At 51.0% G+C, this 21,852-nt stretch overlaps 1 protein-coding gene across 7 annotated transcripts in view; it reads left to right on the forward strand.

Moving 5' to 3' along the window:
* Klhl29 (kelch like family member 29) overlaps positions 1-21,852 on the forward strand; it is a 293,879-nt gene that overhangs the window by 253,063 nt on the left and 18,964 nt on the right. For all 7 annotated transcript variants that reach the window (XM_070025077.1, XM_070025073.1, XM_070025075.1 and 4 more), the window contains one exon: positions 17,089-17,227. In XM_070025077.1, the coding sequence (XP_069881178.1) occupies positions 17,089-17,227 (139 nt within the window). The remainder of the gene's footprint in view (positions 1-17,088; positions 17,228-21,852) is intronic.

Genomic DNA, 21,852 nt, shown 5'->3' on the forward strand with positions numbered 1-21,852 from the left:
GCCCGCCCCAACTGCTGCGTCGGGAGTTCGCGCTGCTGATTCAGGTGGAAAATCAGACGGACACATCGCTTGCCGGTGCATTTTTGCTGTGATCTATGGTGCTGCCGAGGAGCGCTCCGAAGCCGCCATTGATAATCCCGGTTAAAACGGGAGCATAAATTACCGAGACGCGTGGTTTCTTTTCGGAGTGGTCGGGGCCGGGCGGGAGCGCGGCGAAGACGGATCACATCACGATGTGCTTATGCATTGTAATGCGGGACACTTTTATGCCCGCAATAAAACATCCCGCCTACAACTCTGTTTATGAAAGCAACAGATAGGAAGATCCATAATGCCACTTAATAAGAGTTAATCACCTCCCATCGGGACGCTTTAAAAGGCTTTTTATTGCATGTTGAAAAGCTCTGACCATAATGAATACTCTGCACACTGTCAGGTGCCAGTCAGGGCCCGAAGCAGCAGAGGCTCGGGTGGAAAGGGTGCTCAGGTCTCTGACCACTTGTCTGGACTCCTGAGTGGTTTTCGTTGGTGGTTTGCTTTGTTTTTGTGTTGTCTGTCGTGGAGCCTGAACTCTGGGCCTGGGCTCTGTCCCTCAGCTCTTCAGCTCAAGGCTAGCAAGCACTCTACCACTTGAGCCACAGCGCCACTTCCTGTTTTGTGAGTGGTTTATTGCAGATAAGAATCCCATGGACTTTATTTGCCCAGGCTGGCTTTGAACTGTGATCCTCAGATCTCAGCCTCCTGAGTAGCTAGGATTACAGGTGTGAACCACCAGCACCCTGCTTGGACTCCTGGTTTTTAATCAGAACTAATAGCCTCCAGCCTGGACCGTGCCAAACCCTTGCTCTTCCTGAGACTGGGGGCTCAGGATTTTGGACTCTGAACCCTACTTAAGTTCTGGGTCCTTAGGACCGTATCCCGGCTCTCAACTCTACATCTAAATAAGGTGGAGTCAGAGCCAGGAGGATCCACACTTCCTAATAGCCTTGAGTTCATTTTCTAAACACTCTGTGGCTCCTATTATGTCCTGCACCTTTCCATGTTCCAGCCAATTTTCTGGGGGAGGGGAGCTCTGGGGGAGCCCACCCATCACGGCCTGCTTGTGGGTGAGGGTAAGGCTCCCAGTCATCCTGCACAGAGGCCTCCCTTCTTCAAAGGAGGTGCCTTATCTCCTTTGTCCCTTATCACAGAGCAGCTGAGTGAGTGGAGCCCGAGGAATCTCCTCAACTGCACAGAAAAGCGAGGAGGTGAGAGGTCAGCCTAAAATAAAGAACAAATTGCTCTTTAAAACTGGATTCAGGCTGGTAGGTAGGAGGGCGATGGTGCTTTCTGAGGCCTTTCTGGAACCTGGTTAGCCATTCCAGAATGACTGCAGGTGGAGCTGGAACCAGCTGGTATGGAAGCCCTTTTTCCTCTTGGAAAACCCGATTGACAAGAGTTGACGGTGACTAAGGGGCATTGTAATGTGGGACATTTTTAGGCCCATCATAAAACATCCCGCCTACAACTGTTACTATGAAAGCAACAGATAGGAAGATCCATCATGCCACACAGCAGGGGGCTAAGTTGTGTCTCCCAATCTAACGTGGCAGACCTTCTTCTCTCCTCTGCCTTGGAACCCCAGGCCGGTTAAGAGCTTAGCTGGGTGGGTTGTTATTGGGGAACAAGTACTTTTTGAGCTTGAGGAGTTGCTGTCACTGGTCTTCACTGAATCAGACGTGTACCTGACCTGAACCCTCAAGTGGAGACATTAGTCACTGGATTCCCATCATTACCTGAAAGGGTTGCAGGCCTTCCTCCCCTCCCCACCGCCAGCACTGCTGAAACTGCCGTGAGCATTGCTTATGGGAATTCGCCTCTTCCCTGTATGGGCTGTGCCTGGGGACCAGGAAGGATGCGATGTACCTTTGTCCTGAAGATGAGTTGGTCCCACCATGGTGGGGTACATGAAATCATGGGACAATTGAGGGAGATAGTGAGACACGGGGTGAGATAGAGGAAATGCTTGTTCTGTCCATCAGTCGACAGAAATGTATTGAGCAACATCCAGCATAACAGACCAGAGCACTCATTCTAGCACCCTGAAGGCTCCCAAAGAGTTAAAAACCAAGAACTTGCACATGACCTGCCCAGCCAAGCAAACCGAGGGAAGATTCCCAAGGGCCAGGGCACCAGTCACAGGTGGATCTTTAGGGCTACTTTGCATTATCACCATAGTAGTTCCCTCCACCCAGACAGCCAGGGAGACGGGGAGTATGTGGAACATGCCACCCGGTAAGCGTAGAGGTACCAGGAAGGGATCAGCTCCTCTCAGCTTTCTCAGAGAGCAGGACATTCAGGAGGCCCTGGCTATTTGGCAAGGCTGGGGGATGCACGAGCAGCATCCGTGGAGGAAGTGTGCACAGACTTCTGTCTCTTTGCCTGGGCAAAGTCTGTTCTGCAGTTCAGGGTCTCCTGAGGAAGACTGAGCTGTAGGGCACAGTCAGGCAAGACAGCATGCGTGGAACACCCCCCACCTACAGGCTAGCCCATCCAGTTGGCCCTGAGCTAAAAGGAGCTGAGGATTGGCATTAAGAGCGGTCCCAAAGCAGCTTTAGGATACCCACCAGTTCCCACAATCCCTCTCTGCCACAGCCCTGGTGGCCTGAGTATCCAGAGTGGATCCTGGATTTTTCCCAACCAGTGGCCTTGAGTGCCTGAACATGGGACTGCGGTATGCAGACCTGGGTTCCCTGGGGACTTCTGGGATGAGTTTGCTAATAGAGATGTTGGTTCTGGGAGGTCAGGATACTGCCTGTCATTAACCCAGGCACCCTGCCTGGTCTTCTCGCTAAGAAATCCTAGGTAGCTGCTTGCAGGCAAGTGAGTGATTTGCAAGGACCACAAGGATATTTGCATAAACATATGTATGAAAGTGTGTATTTATTTGCATTCATTTGCATAAATCGCTGGCTCTTTGAGCTGTCGTTTCTTAATTTTATTTTATTTTTTCAGCAAATGTCTCTGCGCTCTAAGCATAGATCTGGACACTTCAGGAGTGAGAATAAAAAGGCAAAAACAACAGCAGTGCAGGACAGAATGTGAGACCAGAGGCTCTCAGATTTCGCTGCACATTAAAATTGGGGGCATTTTTAGAAATCCTGGTACCTAAATTGCCCTCTTGCCTACTGTTGACTCAGAAACTAGAGGCGGAGCCTGGGCAGCAGTAATTTTTTTTAAGCTTCCAGGTGATTCTGATGGACAGGCCCAACTTGAAACACAAAAGTATAGACAGGACAGGCCTGTGTCCACTCACACCAGCCTAGCCTCCCGCTGGTGACGCGGGCACCTGACCTCACCTCTCTGAGCCCTCAGATAGAAGGCACTTGCCAATTTGAATATAAAAAAAGCTTGAAAGGTGCCAACTGAATACCAACACGCAGGGAGCACACAGTGAGGTCACCTGCCTTCCTGTATCATCTCCATCTCTGCCCGGTGTCATCCAGACAGAGGCCTGGCCCTGGACTCAGCCTGAGACTCCAGTCAGCCCTCAGGGAATAATATACTGCCAGGCAACCTGAAGTCTGCCCTTCTGAGGCACGTGCTGTGTCCTTCAGGGAGCCTGCCAGGCTGATAGTTTCATCACTGCCCAGATGCATTCTGGAATGAGCCTACCTAGCCCCCCCCACACACACACCTTCCTGTGTCCCCCCTTCCAAGCCTAGAGAGTGTCAGGAACGGCGCTTGCAGAGTTCGTTTATTTCCCTGGTAGGCACTGCGGAGGGAAAAGACTGGATTTCTGGAAATGGCTTAAAGTTCTTAGTATGGTTTTCTTGGCGCTTCACATTTTTTCCTCACTTTTCTTGTGTGATGTCTTCATTCCCCTTGGTCATTCATGCAGCCTTCCCAGACTGTGTGCCTTCCTTCCTCGGTCTTTACTTGAGGACAGCGCTTTCTTAGGGCTGCTGAGTCAGGTCCTGTCCATTCAGGATCCAGCTCAATGCCTTCCATTCCATTATAACTTCTCCACATCCAGCAACTGTTTGTCCCCTAGGTCACTCGCTCAAGCCTTCCCCAAGACCTATAATCAGCCGGAGCTGTCTGGGCCTCCACAGTCATTGTAGAAGCCCCAGGGAGCCTGGAAGTGACTTCCATTTGGAAAAGAAGTCTGAGCACAATGTGAACAGCAGCATTTCCCACCAAGGCAGAGCTGAGCCCTGCCCTGGGAGGCTCTGGCAGGGACCACTTTTAGGTCAGGCAGAGCGATGCTCTCCTCAGCCCCAGGTAGGGAGCTGGAGCTCATGTTCAGGAGGACTTTCTTCCAGATTCCGTGTGGTCACAGGGAGCTGCAGCCCCAATTGGTCAGGAACCCCCTCCCCTGTGTAGCTGTAGCTACAGAGCCCCAGAGGCCAGGAAGGGATCCCCAAGGTCTTTTCTGTCTGTGTGAGGGCTGTGCAGTCACTCAGAGACATCTCTCCTCCCTTGCCTCAGTGTACTCACTGTGGGACCCCTACCTTGGAGCACGCCCCAAAGTGAAGAGTGGTTAGCAGAGGGTAGGAAGGCTAGAGGGTGGCACAGAATGTGTCATGCAGGATGAATAGGTGTTTTGAAGGACGAGGATGAGAGGAGAGGGTCCCGGGTCCATCGTCCATCCTCAGCAGTTTCCCAACACACCCTCATCACCCTGCTTTGGTGACCATGACTCAATGTGCCCACACCTGTCCGCATGCCAGGAAAGCCTCTCAGAGGGAGGGGCAGCACATGCCGGCTGTGGGGTCGCTCCTGTCTCCTCCACTCTCACACGGGCCAGTTCTCAATGGCATGCTGGACACAGACTGCCCAGCATGATGGGACTGGGCTCGGCTTTCCAGCATTTGTATCTGTGCAGAGGGTAGCGCCCCCTCCACCCAGGGCCCGCTTTGCCCCCCTCCCCCAGCCAACCTGGGGCACAGAGAGGCTGTAACACGAGTCTAGCCCACATCAAATAGAGCACCCCCCCAAACCAGGACCCACAGAGCACACACACACACACACACACACACACACACACACACACACACACACACACACACACACACACACACACACACACACACACACACACACACACACACAGCCAAGCACAGGTCTCCCTGCCAGCACAGGATGGCAACAATTGGTAACTACCCTCCACACAGTGGCGAAAACAAAACTAGGAATTTAGAGTCAGGTAGGTTCAGCTTTCCAGAAAAAAGACCATCAAGCAAAAAACCCTGCAGGAAAGTAACCCGGACGAAGAAGCTAACATGAAGCCCAGTTCACTGAAATCACAGGAAAGGTGCCATGTCCAGAAAAGTCAATCCAGAAGAGCAAGGGGCACAGGCCCATGTGCCTAGCAGCCCCCTGCCTGAGCCTGGGCTCGGCAATGCCAGATCATCGCTCAAAGCACAAGGTCCAGGGCTGCCTGGGACACCAGCAGCACAGTGAGGGCCAGTGTTCTACCCACCAGGCCTTTTCCAGAAGACAGAATTGAGCAGAAAAGACCACCCACTGAGGAAGGGACACAGGATCATGGAGACCAGGAGGCATAACCTAAAGAGGAGAATATGGGGGTGTCTGTAGACCCCACCTGCTAGTCGTTCGGGCCCAGGGTGCCTCCTCACAGGCTGGTACACACAGCCTGTGATGAGCAAGGGACAGAGCGAGTGTGCTGAGTGCCGTGCCTGGTAGATCGAGTTGGGGGAGAGGTCAGTCCCCAGAAGGAGTAGGGGCCACCTGCTTCTCAACAGTGGCTCCCATTGGCCAGCACACCACCTCCCTCTCTGTGTAGTTAGAGGCACAGCCCTACTTTTCCTCCTGGTCTATTCTGATAGGACTTCTTAATCCTCTGTAATGATGCAGAGATTACGTGTATGATTATAAAAGACCACTAGTGGTATGAAAACCTAGAAACAACCCAGTCATAGTAGTACATCTCCGTATTCCCAGGGAGGCAGAAGCAGAAGGATGATGAGTTCAGGGCCAGCCTGGAATATGTAGCAAGGCTGTCTCAAAAACAAAACAAACCTACGAATGATTCTGCTGCCTCTGAATGGCAGGAGAGGTGAGTTAAAGATAGAGAACCATGGACAGACGCTTCTCCCAGGAGACTGTGCGGGGAACAAGGTGGGATGGGGGACTTGCGCGCGCGCACACACACACACACACACACACACACACACACACACACACACACACACACACACACACACACACACACACACACACACACACACACACACACACACACACACACACACACTGCTCCTCTGCCTCTCTTAATCCCACCGTGTGAATTTTCAATAGGACTCGGTGTGTCCTGAGCTGCTGTTAGCCCCTGGCATTTCTGTTTCATTTCCCTGTTTACCTGGGTAACTGAACTGATTGTACACCCAGCTCCAGTTCACTAATTCTTGCAAATCCTTTAAAACTATTGATTTGTTTGCTGGGACTGTGGCTCTTAGAAATTCTTGGGAAATAATGATTTTTTTTTTGTGAAAGTAAGTGGAGGAGACCCATGGCTTTCCCTTCTCCTTCTGTATCCCTCCCGCCTGCTCTCCTTCCTCCCAGCACCCCTTCCCATCCTGGCCCTGGGTACTCAAGCTATACAAGTTCCCTGTGGCTACCGCAGTTACTGCTGCCTTTGCATTCCTTCCCGAATTCTCCAGTCACTCCGCTGGGCCTCATGGCTAGCTACATGGTAGCAACCAGAGAACACCTCTCCTTAGTTCCCACAGTGAAGGAGCCCCAGTTTCTCACCTATCAGGTTTCTCCCAGACAGGAAGAGGGTTCCGATGCTGAGCATCCAGCTTGACCTGTGTTCCATGCAGCCTCTGCCTCTCCGGGCACCTTGATGATGGAAACCAGACTCATCTTCACAGTCCCAGACCTGCTATGCTCACTGAGGCTGCGGTCAATCCAGAGCCATGTGTCCCTCCTGCACATGGCTCTCCTCTGGTGGCATAGCCATCCATGCGCCCTTGCGTTTCCTGCTCTCCCTCCCCAGGGCCACACTCTCATCCCTTCTCACAAAGCCTTTAGCTCCACAGCTAACCATTGGTGCAGCTTTTATACAGCTTCTCACTCTGGGTGTGGTATGTCCCCATGGGCTGCATGGTCCCTGGAGCAGGGACTGTCTTTGTCACCCAGCCCCCTCTCCTCCTAGCTCTCACCCCTATTTCAAGCAGAGTGTGTTTCCTCTGGCTGACAGCCGTATCCAGAGGAGAGAATCAGATTGGGTTGAAATAGCTGGCAGGCAATCCGGAATACGCAGTGTGATGGTGCACAGCATGGGGGGAAGGAGGAGGGAGCCCAAGGGGGTGGGTCAGTCCCATTAATAGTTGACTCCAAACAATTCTTCTCGGTGTAAAAGACAAGGCTCTCAGCCCCTTGTAAAATCCACCAGTGGCTCTTGTCTCCCACTCTCTGGACCTTCTAAAGGTTCCTATCTCATCCCTCCTACCTGCTGGAAAGTTCCTATATCAACAAGTCTGTGACTATGTCCCCATCATACACCCAGTACCCAGCCCACAGCAGGAATAGTTCGTGAACATATGAATGGATAAAGACTCCTTATGCTTCAGGTCACAATCTCAGAATCTGCCTCCAAAGGGGATGTGCACCCCCCCCCCAGCTTCGTGCAGCCATGTACATAGTCATCTACACCAGGGCGCCCCCTAACCTCTGTAATATTCTCCCACCTGCCTTGCTCCCTCTCCAAGGTGCTGAAATTGGCTTTGTCACCCTGGAACCAAATGCCTGTCCTGGCTTCTTGACTCCAGCCCCTCCAACCAAGAAATGTGTCCCACTTTCCAAGAGCTCACCACCAATAGAAAAGAAGTAGTGTCTGGATGAGCATATGATAGGTGTAACACAGTTTCGTGGAGATTCACTGAGTTATGAGAGGCATAAAGGACCCTGAAGTTCACACCCTGGATCCCACTGGATCTTGGGCTCAACTCAGTCTGAGGCCAAACCCAAGTCTCAACCTGTCCTACTCCTGAGGACAGAGGTCTTCTCAGAACGCCCCCTCTAGTACCTATGTGGGGTTCCCCCATCACATAGAAGGACTGTAGAGCCACTCTCCTCTTAGATGCCTACTCCTCTGCTTATTCCAAACTCTTTGGCCTCAGTGTTCCATCTCTACCATCCAAACACCATCTTCTAATCCCCTCCCCCCCAAGTTACCAGTTCACTCCTTGAGTCCCTCCCCACCTCAGCAAGTAATCCCAGCTCTCGGCAGACCCTTCCACTCCGTTGGCCTTGCCCTTCCCACTCAGCTCTCCAAAGCACTGAGACCTCCTTAGTTCTCTCCACCTGGTCCTCCATGATCTTTTCATCCTCTCCTGCTCAGAGTACCCCTCCGCTCCACCCTCCAAGGAGCTAAATGGAAGGTTCTTTGCTGGAGGCAGAAAGAACTAACTATTGTTAGTGTTGACCTAGCCAGGACATTTTCCCCAGTCACAATCTCAGGCTTTGCCTGGTGGCCTCCCCTGTTATATCAAGTGTTTATGTTTCCCCCTTGCAATTACTGCCCTCTAGCCAAGTTCCTCTGTCCAATGTTGGGGTCTTGAAACTCTGCCTCTGCCTTTTCCCATTCTTTCTTGATCAAAAGACAATTTCCTTTGACTTTTACCCTGAATTCAGCAGGCAAGACCTGTCAATGAATGCAACCAGCTGCTGGGTGTATTTTGGAAGATCTTACCCTTTTTTGCCAGTACTTGGGCTTGAACTCAGGGCCTGGGCACTATCCTTGAGCTTCTTTTGCTCAAGGCTAATATGCTACCACTTGAGCCACAGTGCCACTTCCAGCTTTTTCTATTTATGTGGTACTGAGGAATCAAGCCCATGGCTTCATGCATGCTAGGCAATCACTCTTCCACTAAGCCACCTTCCTATCCCAAGATCTTACCCTTTTTAGGCAGCTAGAACCTGCAACCATGGAGGATTTCATCTGTCCACCATAAAGGCCAGTGCTCCAGGCTGTATCCCGAGGGCTTCAAGGCTGCCTGGGCTCAGTGGCTGCTGAGGTTGATCAGTATTCCACACAGAGGCGACTTAGGGCTCTTCAAAGCCACTAGAACTGAACGTAATTAACTCTCCCCTCCCCCCCACTCAAAAAAAAGAGGACTATTAGGTCCTGTAAGGAAACATGAGGCCCGTGCTTTGCCAATTGCAGATTGTTCTTCTTGTGGAGCTATCACTGGTAGTGTTAGTACTGATCTCTCTCTCCTGGACAAGAAGGGGCTTGTTCTCTACATTCTTTCCATCCAGCCTACCCAACTAGGACGTTTCTAGTAAACCAGTTCCAATCACAGAGGAACTTCTTGTGCAATACAAGATGTCAAATGTTCTGAGGAGGGGACGGGGGTCAGAGAAAAAAGCCCTGCAGGAGATCACAGCCTAGAGAAACTGAGGCATCTGGAGGCTTCTACAACCATTGAAGCACCAACAAGATCTCATGGACCACAGGGGAGAGCAAAGTAGCAGCAGAACTCCTGCAGGAGCCGGGCGCTGATGGCTCACGCCTGTAATCCTAGCTACTTAGGAGGCTGAGATCTGAGGATCGCGGTTCAAAGCCAGCCCGGGCAGGAGAGACCATGAGACTCCTATCTCCAATAAACCACCAGAAAACCGGAAGTGGCGCTGTAGCTCAAGTGGTAGAGCGCTCGCCTTGAGCTGAAGAGCTGAGGGACAGCGCCCAGGCCCAGAGTTCAAGCCCCATGACCAACCAAAAAAAAAAAAAAAAAAAGGAATTCCTGCAGGATGGAATCTAAACTGAGGCTTAAGGGATGCATTGGACCCTAAGAAGCAAGTGTGGAAGATGGCTTAGCCAAAAGAAAGGGGGGTATGGAGAAAACAAAAACAAAGCAAAAGAACAGGAATACTGGGCATGAAGTTGGAGAGTGGGGATTTGAAGAGAAGATGAATCTGTGAGCAAAGAATGACTCTGGGCCCAAACTGAGGGGTATATAAATAAGTGCCAAACATTCTCAGGCTGGGTGGGGCCCAAAAGAGGAAGGGGGTGGTTCCTCAGCATTCCAGTGAGATCATAGTGACTGTGTGATGATTAGGTTTAGGTCTGTGGGTGATTCTCCAGGACTAAATTGGTAGCTGTTTCTGGTCAGTCCTTAGATCTAAGGGAGAAAAAAAAGAAGATGTTTCCATTCATTTTATAAAGGTTTTGAAATATTCCAAGGAGAAAAGTTTTCATTGTTATTTGTTATCATAAGCAAGCAGGTAAAAATGTTCCAGTGAACTCAGGCATGGTGACACACACCTGTAATCCCAGCTGCATGAGAGGCAGAGGTAAAAGGAATGCAGTCCTGGGCCACTCTGGGCAAAATTGCAACATCCTATCTGAAAAATAACTTACGGAAAAAGGGTTGAAGGCAGGGGTTAAATAACGGATTACTTGTCTAACAAGCAGAAGACCCTGAATTCACAGCCCAGTACCACCATGGGGTCAGGGGGGAGGGGAGGAAGATGTTCTGACTGAAAGCACTCTTCAGTTTGCTCCTGCCAACACAGCCTCCTGGGCCAGGGGCCGTAGGCACAGAGAACCCTTGTTGCTGGATCTCACTATTGAACTAGGTCTTGTCCCAGTATTGGGCAGCATGAGAAAGACAGACTGGTGAGAGGTCTGACTGTCTGAAGGACTTTCTGCTCTTCAGTTACATAAGCAAGGATATTTCTATTTGGACAGCAGGACAACCACAGAGTGCCTTCACCAAAATTCTTTTAAGTCCAGGCAAGACATGAGTCTTTTGTGCTTCTCTTCCCTAAAGAACTTTTGTTTTCTAGAAGGGTTTGCCTATATGGGGACAGCAATGGACCTGAACCCAGGTCTGGTGTGACTTTCTTCTGGCTCTAGCTGGACATGTGGTTTGATTCTGATTCTGGCTTAACTGGAAGCCCCACAGGTCGATCAGTTCTGAGGCTAAGCTCTTTGAAACAGAACGTGGAGGAGGTAGCACATTGGATGAAGTTGCGAGTGGAAGAGAGGCAGCACTGGGCCCTAGAGGCTACCTTCGGTTCCCAGTGCTCCCTAACAGGCAGAGCCGTGCTGAGCATCAGATAGAAGCAGGAATGTTTGCCCCGAACCCCCATTTGTCCCCACAGTGTCAGCTGTGGCCACCCCTAGATGAATTACCCTCTAGGCACACATGACACAGTCTTCGCTGGGCTTTCTCAGTATATTTCCCAACTGTTCTGAGTTTATAATTTTTTTTCTGGTCCTTTATCAAATATGTGTCATAAATACCAATGGGACCAGGAGCATTTATCACCCAGCTAGGTTCCTACTTGAGCTCTGAAAAAAAATTATTTGGCTGTACAACCTTTCTCGGGGCTCTGATTTAATGGACTTCTCTGCTGCAAAGCCACTGGAATTCTTTGCCTTTTAATATTTGACATCTCTTCCTCTTTATTACCACCTCGGACAACCCTTCTAGTCTAGCTGGAATGAGCCCATTAGTCTCTGACAAATAACTTGTGTCATTTAGTGAAAAATATGCAGAAGTTTGGCTGCAATTTCATCTCTAGTCTTGGGTCTGTCTGTAGGCTCATTCTCCTCCAGACAAAGCATGCAGCCCCAAGCAGGGCCCCACTAGGTGTCCCTGGGTCCTCTCCTGCCCCCTACTGCCAGAAAACACTTCACACCAACCATTCATTTTGGGTTTTGTTGTTATTGTTAATGGTACTGGGGTTTGAACTCAGAGCCTCCTGTTTGCTCAGATGCTTCTCTACCTCTTTGAGCCATGCCTCAGCCCAGCTTTTTGCAGATTAATTGGAGATGGAGTTGTGCAAACTTTTCTGCCCAGGCTGGTTTTATATCAAGATCCTCTGGATCTCAGCCTCCTGAATAGCTAGGATTGTACACATGAGCCATGGGTACCCAGCTCACACCAACCACTTATAATGGCATTGAAGACCAAAATGGGTATAGATGCCCATAACTGTGTCTGAGAAACAGCCTAAGAGCAGCATTATTCACAGTAATGAAAAGGTAGCAGCAATCCAAGTGCCCATCCACCGATGAATGGACAAATGAAATGTGGAATCTACTTACAGACCATGTTGAGAAACCTTGAAGATATTCTAAGTAAAATGCACCAGCCATTTACAAGATGGTCTGCCTTATATGCAGCCTCCAGGGCCAGAGACTGGGAGAGGAATGATGGTGGCCAGGGGTGAGAAGACTGCTTCTTGGATGCAGAATTTCTTTGGAAAGAGATTGGTTCCAAATATGTGTGAATGTATTTCACACAACTAAACCCCATGCCTAAGATAGACAAGATGACACATTTTCCCACGTTTAAAAAAATAGCTTCACACCCAACTATCAAAGTAGAAATGACCAGGGAAAGTTGTCTGAACACTTGAGTTCATCATGTATTTCTGCCCTTTGTATTATTAATTGGTTTTTGCCACATAACAAACAATCTTAAAATTTAGTGGCATAAAACAACCACTTATTTAAACTGTGATGCTGGTTTGGCAGTTCGGGCTAGGCTCCGTTGATCAAGGTGAGGCTGGACTGATATTGGCAGGGGATGGGTAGTGCAAATGGCTCATCTAGAATGGCTCATTTCTGCTCCTTTCGGCCTCTCATCCCCCATCAGGCTAGTCCTAGCCTGTGCTTATTCACGTGGTGGAAATAGCAGGAGTCTCCAGAGTGAACAAAAGCAAGCAAATCTCCTTGAAGCCATGGCTTGGACTCACACAAGGTCATCTCCACCACACTCTTTATGATCCAAAGCAAGTCATAAGTCCAGCCAAGATTCAAAGGGTAGGAGATGACCTCTGCCGCTCGATGGCAGAGACATGTTTGCAGTTTACCATATGGGTTATATATATGCCAAGCGCTGAGCTGAATGTTGCAGATAAAAATATAAATAAAACACCATCTAGTGCAAGAAGCAGACGTGTACATAAATAATTACAATGCACAGTATGCTATAAAAAAAGGTGTCGTGGGATGCTGGAGGAGCAAGCACGGCAAGGCAGGGGGCAGAGAGGGCAGGACGAAGAAAGAAAAGAGGCAAAGAGGCCTGGCCTAGAATAACACCTGACTGGCATTGAAGGACGCATGGCGATCCGCTGCATAAAGAAGAGGAAGGAGAGAGCCAGGAAGAGGGGCCAGAGGTTGGGAGAGCGAACCTGCCTGGGACACAGGGAAGTTTCACTGGGGTGGGGTACATCTCCACCAGGAATTGAGGCAGAACACAGGGCCTTGATGCCTCGCTGCTCAGCCTTGAAAGGTTTACTCTTAAGCACAGCTGATGGCTGGGTTTGGTGGAAAGGGTTGGTGGGAGCCAGGCAGGAGATGGAGCACTCTTAGAGAAGGTTGCAGTGACTAGTCAGAGTAAGAGAGCAGCAGCTCAATGAACTCCTCCAGAGAGTCCCAGTAATGAGCGGGAAGGGGTGGTTCCGAGTCAGGGAGCAGTCCAAAGAACAGGCACATCTGTTCTGCAGGCATGGGGATACACCCCACTCAGAACCAAAGGAGCCAGGAAATAGTCCCTATTAGAGTTGGATGGCACTCGCCCATCCAACTCCACTTGAGGGTCTCGGGGCCACTCTACTCCCAGAATCCTAGAGCCACTAAATTGTGGCACAGGTACAGCAGGCAGTTTCTTCTGAAGACTCAACCTGAGACTACCTCCACTCTGAGGTACAGCAGGCAGTTTCTTCTGAAGACTCAACCTGAGACTATCTCCACTCTGAGGCCTGCAGCCCTCCCCAGGCCAGACCCTACTTGTTCAGAAGGGTTTCAACCATCACCTTAAAAATTAAGGGTTTGTATTGTGCCAAGACCAGAGCGAGGAGGGGAGCTTGCACTTGGCCCTGCAGATGCTGACTGCCTCCTGCGGTTCCAAGGCATTGCCTAGCCTGCAGTGCCCTCCCTGCCAGCCTGGCACTCCGCAGGCAGCAGTAAGCGCATACCATGTGATCAATACTTGGAATGCGCTGGGCCTGCTGTAGAAAACGAATCCCCCAGTGAGCACTTTCATAAATTGAAAAACTCATCTGGAAGCGAATCATCATCCCCAACTATTAAATCTAGATTTCCAGAAAAGGAAAGTTATAGGGAGCAGAAAGCACCCATCTGTAGAATGGTGACCCCAAATCCCAGGCACTTACTTGCCAGGTCTGGCTCTCACCCTGAGATTCCCGAGGCTGTTGGTATAGCTGCTAGGGCTGGGACTGTGGATGGAGTCCATACTAAGACTTAGGATGACATGAAATGAAATGAAGTGAAAATCTGCAACACATCAGAGGGCGGCAGATCCAGGAACAGGGCTAGGTAGTGCAGTTGTGTTTGCCTGGCCCTAGGTTCTGACTACCTTAGCAAGGACATAGGGCAAAGGCTTCCCCTTACTGCAGCACAATCACCAGGGGCCCATGGAGCAAGTGGCCTTGCCACTTTGTGCATAGAGGATTTGAGATGGCTCGCTGGGGTCATAGAACCACTTAAGGGCAAAGCCAGAACAATGGAAACCCGGCCTGGCATGTTCTTCTATGTCCTCTCACTCAAAAAGATAGTGTCATAAACCTAGCTACTCAGAAGACTGAGAAGTGAGGATCCTGGTTCAAAGCCAGCCCCAAGGAGACAAATCTGAGAGACTCTTATCTCCAGCTAAGCAGCAAAAAGCCAGACGTGGAAGTGTGTTGAGAGTAGCAAAAGGACAACCTTGAACTAGAAAGCTAAGAGAGAGTGGAAGGCCCTGAATTCAAACCCAGTACACACACATGCATGCACACACGCACGATGACGTCATTGTGTTCGTCATTCAGTTGGAGGCTGTTTGGAGTGTGGGTGGATGAGAGGATGCCAGGTGAGCGGTGCTGCTTGAGTCTGCAGGATGCCCTGAGCTGTCCCGCCTGGCCTTTGCCATCTCCAGCCCAAACCTCTCAGCCACTGCCTCCTGTACCTGTCTCTACTAATCCCATAGACTCACCCCCAAACCTCCTCCTGGATGTGCCACACCCTTTCCTCCCACAGTACCTCTTGCCCAGTACTGTCTCTGTCCTTCCAATTAGGCCTTCTTCACGCTCTGACCGTGGAAGGCCCTTCTTACCAACAGTCGCTCAGATCTACCCCTAGTGATGCTAGTTACTGGGGTTTTGGGGGTTTGAGCCACTTCTCTAAGACGACACAGCTGACAGGAGGCCGAGTTCAGGTTCACCTTCAGGTCTGGCTCTGAGGCAAGTTACCTCCGCTCCAGAAATCTGTGCTTATCCTGGGTACACCCCTATGCAGAATCCCCTGACCAGGCAAAGCGCTTAGGATCCAGCCCTACTCACCAACCAGGTGGCAGGTTGCTTTGCAGCCTGTCTTCTTACCTGCATCCATCCTACACATGCCCTTATCCTCCACCCCGGTCTTGGCACACTGATGATCTCTAGAGCACCTGCTCCCTGCGCCAGGACCAATCTCACTGCTTGTGGATGTCCCAGTCAGAACTTTACCGCTGCACCGCTGTGGTCCACAAGTCAGCCTGATTGGGGGCGGGGGGGCAGTAGCTAAGACTGCAGGCTCACCATCTCATTCCTGCCTATGATGTGTTCTCTAGGACCAGTCTTCCTTAGCCTTCAGCAGAGCCCTAATCCAGCATGTGCTTGCAAAGAAGGACCAGCTCACAGAACCTTTCCTCAGTCCCTAGCAAGGCTGCATCACCTGAGCCTCCTCACTCCATGCAGGCAAAAGCAGCAGCCTTTGTTTTCATTCTATAGATGTAGAAAGAGGTTCAGAGTCCAAGGACATGCAGCAGGTGGGTTACCAGTACTAGCCCCCCTGGACTGGCCCCAAATCACTGGTCAGTATGAAGCAGGGCCTGCCAGAGGGGTAATTCTAGAATGGCATCTGGGGCCAGCATAACCTGGAGGGCGTGGATGATGGCAGGAGAACTTTCAGGTCATTGTCTCCCCTTCACCTGTCAGGTGGCAGTCTAGGCATTCTGACCTAAGGATCTCAGACCTCTGATGTCCTAGTAACGCTAAGGGCAGGGATGTCCCAGAGACAGACAGGCCAGGTGAGGCTGGGGGTGGACCATTGGCCATCTAACCAGGTAGCTGGCACACTCTTCCCTCCTCCTCCCTTCTAACTTTTGGGGTGGGTCTGGGAGAAGCTCCTGAAACCCTCAGGTGTAATGCCCCCCCAAGCTGGGTTCTTGTCTAAGCCAGTCCCAGGTGGCCGAGACTCCAGACAAAGGTAGGTACGTACACACCAGATGGGAAGGTCCAAGAGGCAAGTTGCTGTGGGATCGGTGGGGGCTCCAAACCAGCTCCCCAGTGTGGAGCCAGCAGGGAAGGCTGGAGGAAATGAGGCTGGCTCAGGAAATAGGGGTGGAGGCGGGGCAGTGTGAAGAACTCCTGCCCCTTGCTTGCTTGCTTCCCCCAGAAGTCCCCATAATTGTGACATGGAGGCAAGGAGCTTGTAAAGCCCTAACTGGTTCTTCTTTTCTTGGGGTCTCCTCCCCCTCCAAGAAGCTTGCTCCCACACCATGACTGGGTCTAACAGAAGGGATGCTGTTCTTGCAGGTTTTGTGGTTTTTATTCCTTTGAACCATGTCCAGCCCATCTTACATCACAATGCCATGCTTTACTTGGTATCCAATACATCGGCACCCATTGGCATTTGGAGAGCTCGTTACAGTTTGTTCTGTAGTTATAGCATAGTTCTTAGCTGTCTGTGATGATGTATTCTCTGTTTCTAATTGTCAGTATGGGAATCTTCCCCCCTCTCCCCCAAAACCTTTCAATTTCTGGGTTTGATCTTTTTTTTTTCAAGTCATATTTGGTTTTTTGTTTCTATTTGCTTTGGGTTGGGGGGGGACGCGGTTGTTTTTCCTTTTTTGTTTTTTGCTTTTTAAAGTTGTTATTCCTTTAATTATGTAGCCCATCCCAGTGGCTGCTTGTTTATGCATTATGTTTGTGACTTCTTTTAACTGTCAGTGTTAAGCCAGTCTTGCCAAGAAACAATATTTCTCTACTTCTTGAAAAAAAACTTTTTTAAATTAAAAATAATAATTTTTAAAAAAAACTCTTAATGGGAACCTGGCCCTGTCTGTCTTCTCTGTTCTGCAGAAATGTTGAAGGAATTGAACCAGCAGCGCAGAGCGAAAGCGTTTACAGACCTGAAAATTGTTGTTGAAGGCAGAGAGTTTGAAGTCCACCAAAATGTTCTAGCTTCCTGCAGCTTGTATTTCAAGGACCTGATTCAAAGGTTTGCCTTCCTTCCAGCTGTGGTCGGGTCTGTTCCTTTGTAGGACGCTTTTGTGTCGCTTTTCTCCTCCCCTCTCTTGCAGGTTCCTGAAGCGTGACTCCCTGTCACAGAGCCAGTAGCCATCTCTCCTCCCCTCGTCCCCAGTGCCCTCACACACAGACGCAGAGCAGCCACTGCCCCAGCCCCACACACAGCCTTGCTGGCCACAGGGTTCTCTGCCCACAGTAGACAACACCCTTGTCCCCATCAGGATCCTTCCCCCACCTTCTCTGTGGCTCACAAGCCCTGTCCTGAAATGAGGAAGAGACTGTAGACTTATAGGGACCATGACACACCGCCCCTCACGCCATGTCCCCAGAGCCACGGTGAATGCCGTCGATGGTGAACTGAACGCCAGGAGAACACGGTGACCAGGCAGGCCATCCCCACTGACTGGCACGAAGCTCCTGAGGGGCCGCTTTGCTCCAGCTGGAATGGGGGACAAGAACATGTAGCCAGAGCTCACCCATGCCGCCTGAGTTGGCACCTTTACACTGAGCCTTGAACCGGCATTGTCTGAGCACAGACCCTGTGTGTCCTAAACACGGTCTCTCAGCCTCTGCCCTCCCTTGGCCCCAGCGAAGCCCCATCTAGCTATTTCTGCCTGGATCAGTCTTAGTGAACGGTGCATAAGCATCTTTTTTTTTTTTTTTCCATTATGTTGATTTTTTTTTTTTTTTTTTTTAGTTTGTCTGTTTCATACCCTTGCAAAGAAGTCAGGGCCACCTCCTAGCTCCTTAGTGAGGGAGAGCAGCTGAGGGGCCGGCTCAGGTAACGCTCACGTTTCTCTCACCCATCAGCAAATTAATGCCGCTGCTCCTTTTGCCTTGCAGCCTCTCCGGGGAGGACGCTGAGCTGGAACAGTGCTCAGAGTGTGAGGACAGGACCTCTGCTTGCTTCCCAGTGCTGTCTTTGGACTTGCCAACTAACCCCAGAGCAACTGTGTTTTGTTTCAGGATGGCACACTGCTGGCATCACCTTTCCGATCCCTTGTGTCCTTTGGCATAGAGCCAGGCTGCCCGGCGTTGAGGCCAGCCCAGCCTCACTGGCCCTCAGCCACGCAGGAGGGGCGGGCTCTTTGTGATGTCCCAATCTCACAGACAACTCTTGGGTTCTCGCTGTCTGAGCACAAGGGTTAGCGGCATGAGTCTGGGGTGAAGAGGCACCACTAGTGGCTTCTTCAGGTCAGGAAGCTTTTTAAGCTGCCACTCTTGGCAAATTCTGGAACCAGCAGTGACCAGCATCTGAGGTCTTGGGCCTTGATCCAGATGGGCTGAGAAATACAAAGGAGGCAGGTTAGGGCCTAGTGAGGCCCACCTCTGGGAGCCAGGCCAACAACAGAAAAGAGGCCCCTCGTCTTAGACAGGTCAAGAAGAGGAGAAAGAGCCTTGCAGACACAGAGGGTGGAGCAGAGACAGACATGAGCAGGTAGCCTCCCCCCAAAATAGGCTGAACCAGGCTGACGTGGCCTGGTCCCATGCCCTCCTGAGCATGGTACGATGTGGGGTTTTCAGGAGCAGTGGGGAGGGGATGCTCACCCGTAGGTGCCGCTGGGAAAGGATGGGTCCTCTGGGCAGTTCCTGGAGGAGAGAGGACACCCTTGAGAGCCAGGAGACCTGGGTCCTATAGCTATTTCTGCCACTCATCCTGACCCCAGGCCAGCCACGTGCTCTTTCTTAGGCCTCAGATTTTCTCCTCTGTAAACCAGGAGTTGATTAAATGATGTCCATGTCTGACCCCACAGGCCCATGATTACATTCAGTGGCTAGGCAGTGCCAGTCTGGAGAAACGTTCCAAGTTCAAATGCCGGGACGTAAGAGAAGGAGGTGTCAGGAACACGAAAGGGGGGAGCGCAGGTGCACAGATAAATGTGGGGGAAGTCTGGCGTGTCTGGCTTTCATAGCCTAAAGGACACCCACAGCCCCGAAAGGAAGATGCCTAGTAGGTGGCCAGATGGCTGGACCTGAGGCTGGATCTGAACCCAGACAGGGCTGAGGTCCAGGAGCTAGAGGTCACAGCGTTCGTTTGTCGCCATGTTGAATTTTAACTTCTCTTGCCCTGGCTTTGGGGACATGTCACCATTTCTGACAATAGTTGGAAACAGATGCTTCTGAAAGGGGAAAGCAGAATTTTCACAGGTAGACATTCCCTTTAGGGCTCCATAAAAGCACGGAGAATTTCACTTTTCCTCAGTGCTTGGAGAACAGCTGGTGTTGCCACTGTGTTTCAGTCCTCTTCATGCCTTTGGCCCTGGAGCCTTAATGTTCAGCAGCTGGAATAGACTCGTAGGGCAAAGTAACCCTCAACTTAGAACCTGGCCCTGGAGCCCCTCTCAGGGGCTGTGCTCTGACAAGAAGAAGAAATAGGGACAATCTGTGAGCACAGTACCCTGTGGCTAGCACCCACTTCCCCTGGGTGGGCACTAACAGGGCAGGTAATTTCCTCCCCCTTGCTGTCCCAGAGCTCCAGGCTGGAGGCTCAGGCTGGACTCCTTTCTACCTCCAACCTGGGCTAGTCACATGTCTACTGCTGCAGCCTCAGAATAGACAGTGACCCAGCAGCAAGCCTGGCCAAGGACAGCACCTGCCCGCCCCAGCCGCAGGGTAGATGCTCTCCCTGCAGTCACCGGCAGTGCACGTGGGAAGCCAGGTCACTCAGTCACACCCACGCCACAAGCAGCCCGGGAGCCCTCCCGGACCAGGTCTTGCACAAAACTCTGGGCAACAGAGTAAGGAGCTAGAGCAGAGAAGCATAGGCAGGGAGACTTAGCATGACGCTGCATGAGGGTCTTGTGACCTGGATTTCAAGTGAAGAATAGCAATTGGCCTGACAAAAACGTAGCTCGAGGTGTCCCAAGGGACTTGAGTGTCACTGCAGTGCCAGGCGGAAAGGAGGAGACAGCAGAAACGGCTACCAGAGGAAATTGGAGCCACATTGCACAGCTTCGTTTTAGTTCTAGGGTTTGTTATAGTTAGATTTGTGCTTCATAAAGATGGCAGTCAGCCGGGCACCAGCGGCTCATGCCTATAATCCTAGCTACTCAGGAAGCTGAGATCTGAGGATCATGGTTCAAAGCCAGCCCAGGCAGGAAAGTCCGTGAGACTCTTACCTTCAGTAAACCACTCAGAAAAAGCCGGGAGTGGCGCTTTGGCTCAAGTGGTAGAGCGCTCGCCTTGAACTGAAGAGCAGAGGGACAGCTCCCAGGCCCAGAGTCCAAGCCCCATGACTGACCAAAACAACAACAACAACAACAAAAAAAAAAAGATGGCAGTCACACTGACCCGGAGGGCCAGGTCACAGCGCTGCCCCACAGCAGCCAAGCCCCCTAGCTTGTCTGCGTGCCAGCCCTGGCTCCCACCTCATCCAGGCCCTTTCTTTCCATGTGCCCAGTGGTGAGGCCATAGCTTTCCCTTCCCTGAGTCTCCCTGTCTTTCTCCTGACAAGGACACTGCCTGGTGACAAAGAGCCTTATAGACATGTCACCTTGAGAGTTAGTACTGTGAGCATCCCCATTCTACAGATGAGATTAAGGCTGGAGATGTTTAAGTGACAGGTAACTCCAGACATCAAGTTGACACCGGACTCCAGAACTGCTGCTCTTGCCATCCTTTCACTAGCCCAGAGAACAAAAGCAAAAGCAAAAAACAAACAAAAATGGTGTTTTGGCTGTGTCTGAAGTCTATGAGAAAGAAAAAATGAAATCTCAGAGCTGAGTGCAGATGTAGGGAAAAGGGATGGACCGTGCGCGTGCATCTGTGCTGGTGTGTGTGGAGCATTTGTGAACTGGCCTCAAGGTCTGCCAAAGAAGACAGGAAGCCCCCTTGAGATAGGCCCTTACTTGCAGACATGCAAAGAACTGGTCCTGTGGTGAGGGCTGGAGGCTGAGGAGCTCTTGGAAGGCCAGGGCACGTGAGGCCGTCAGGGAGCAGAGGACAAAGCTAGGAACCCTTGGCCGGCCCTTCCTTTCCTTTTGCTGCTCCACCTGTGTCCCTGAGATGATCGGGGTAGAAACTGCAGGACAAGCAGCTGAGGCATTGGCGTGGGACCACGCATCATCCACCCCCCCCCAGTCTTGCGTGCAGGCTTGTAGGGAACCCTGGCAGTTGCGCCCAGTGGGGCCTAGGGAGATGGGGATCCAGGTCCTGAGTGAGCAGGATGGAACTCTGCCCTGGCTTTTCCTTTTGGGCCATGATGGAGAAGTCTCAATCTCTGGAGACCAAGAATCCTTCCGTACCACAAGGACACTGGCCACTACTACTACTCAGTTGCGCTTTTTTTAAAATTTTGGTGGTGTTGGGGTTTGAACTCAGGACCTCACAACTGCTAGGTAGGTACTTTTGAGCTACTTAGCCCTTAGTGTGTTATTTTTGAGACAGGTCTTTTGTCACACTTGGCTCGACCTGTGCTTCCTATTGGTGATTCCCCTCATGGCCAGGATGTCAGGCATGAGCCATCACACCAACCACAGGTTGAGATGAAGTTTCATGAGCTCTGTAAAAAAAAAAAAAAAAAAAAAAAAAACCTGGGCTGGCCTCCAACTTCACTTCTCAGATCTCTGCCTCCCACATAGCTCGGACCTAGGATTG

Source organism: Dipodomys merriami, unplaced genomic scaffold (genome assembly GCF_024711535.1).
Source record: "Dipodomys merriami isolate MVZ:Mamm:240054 unplaced genomic scaffold, mDipMer1.0.p SCAF_17, whole genome shotgun sequence".
In the NCBI taxonomy this organism is placed as follows: domain Eukaryota; kingdom Metazoa; phylum Chordata; class Mammalia; order Rodentia; family Heteromyidae; genus Dipodomys; species Dipodomys merriami.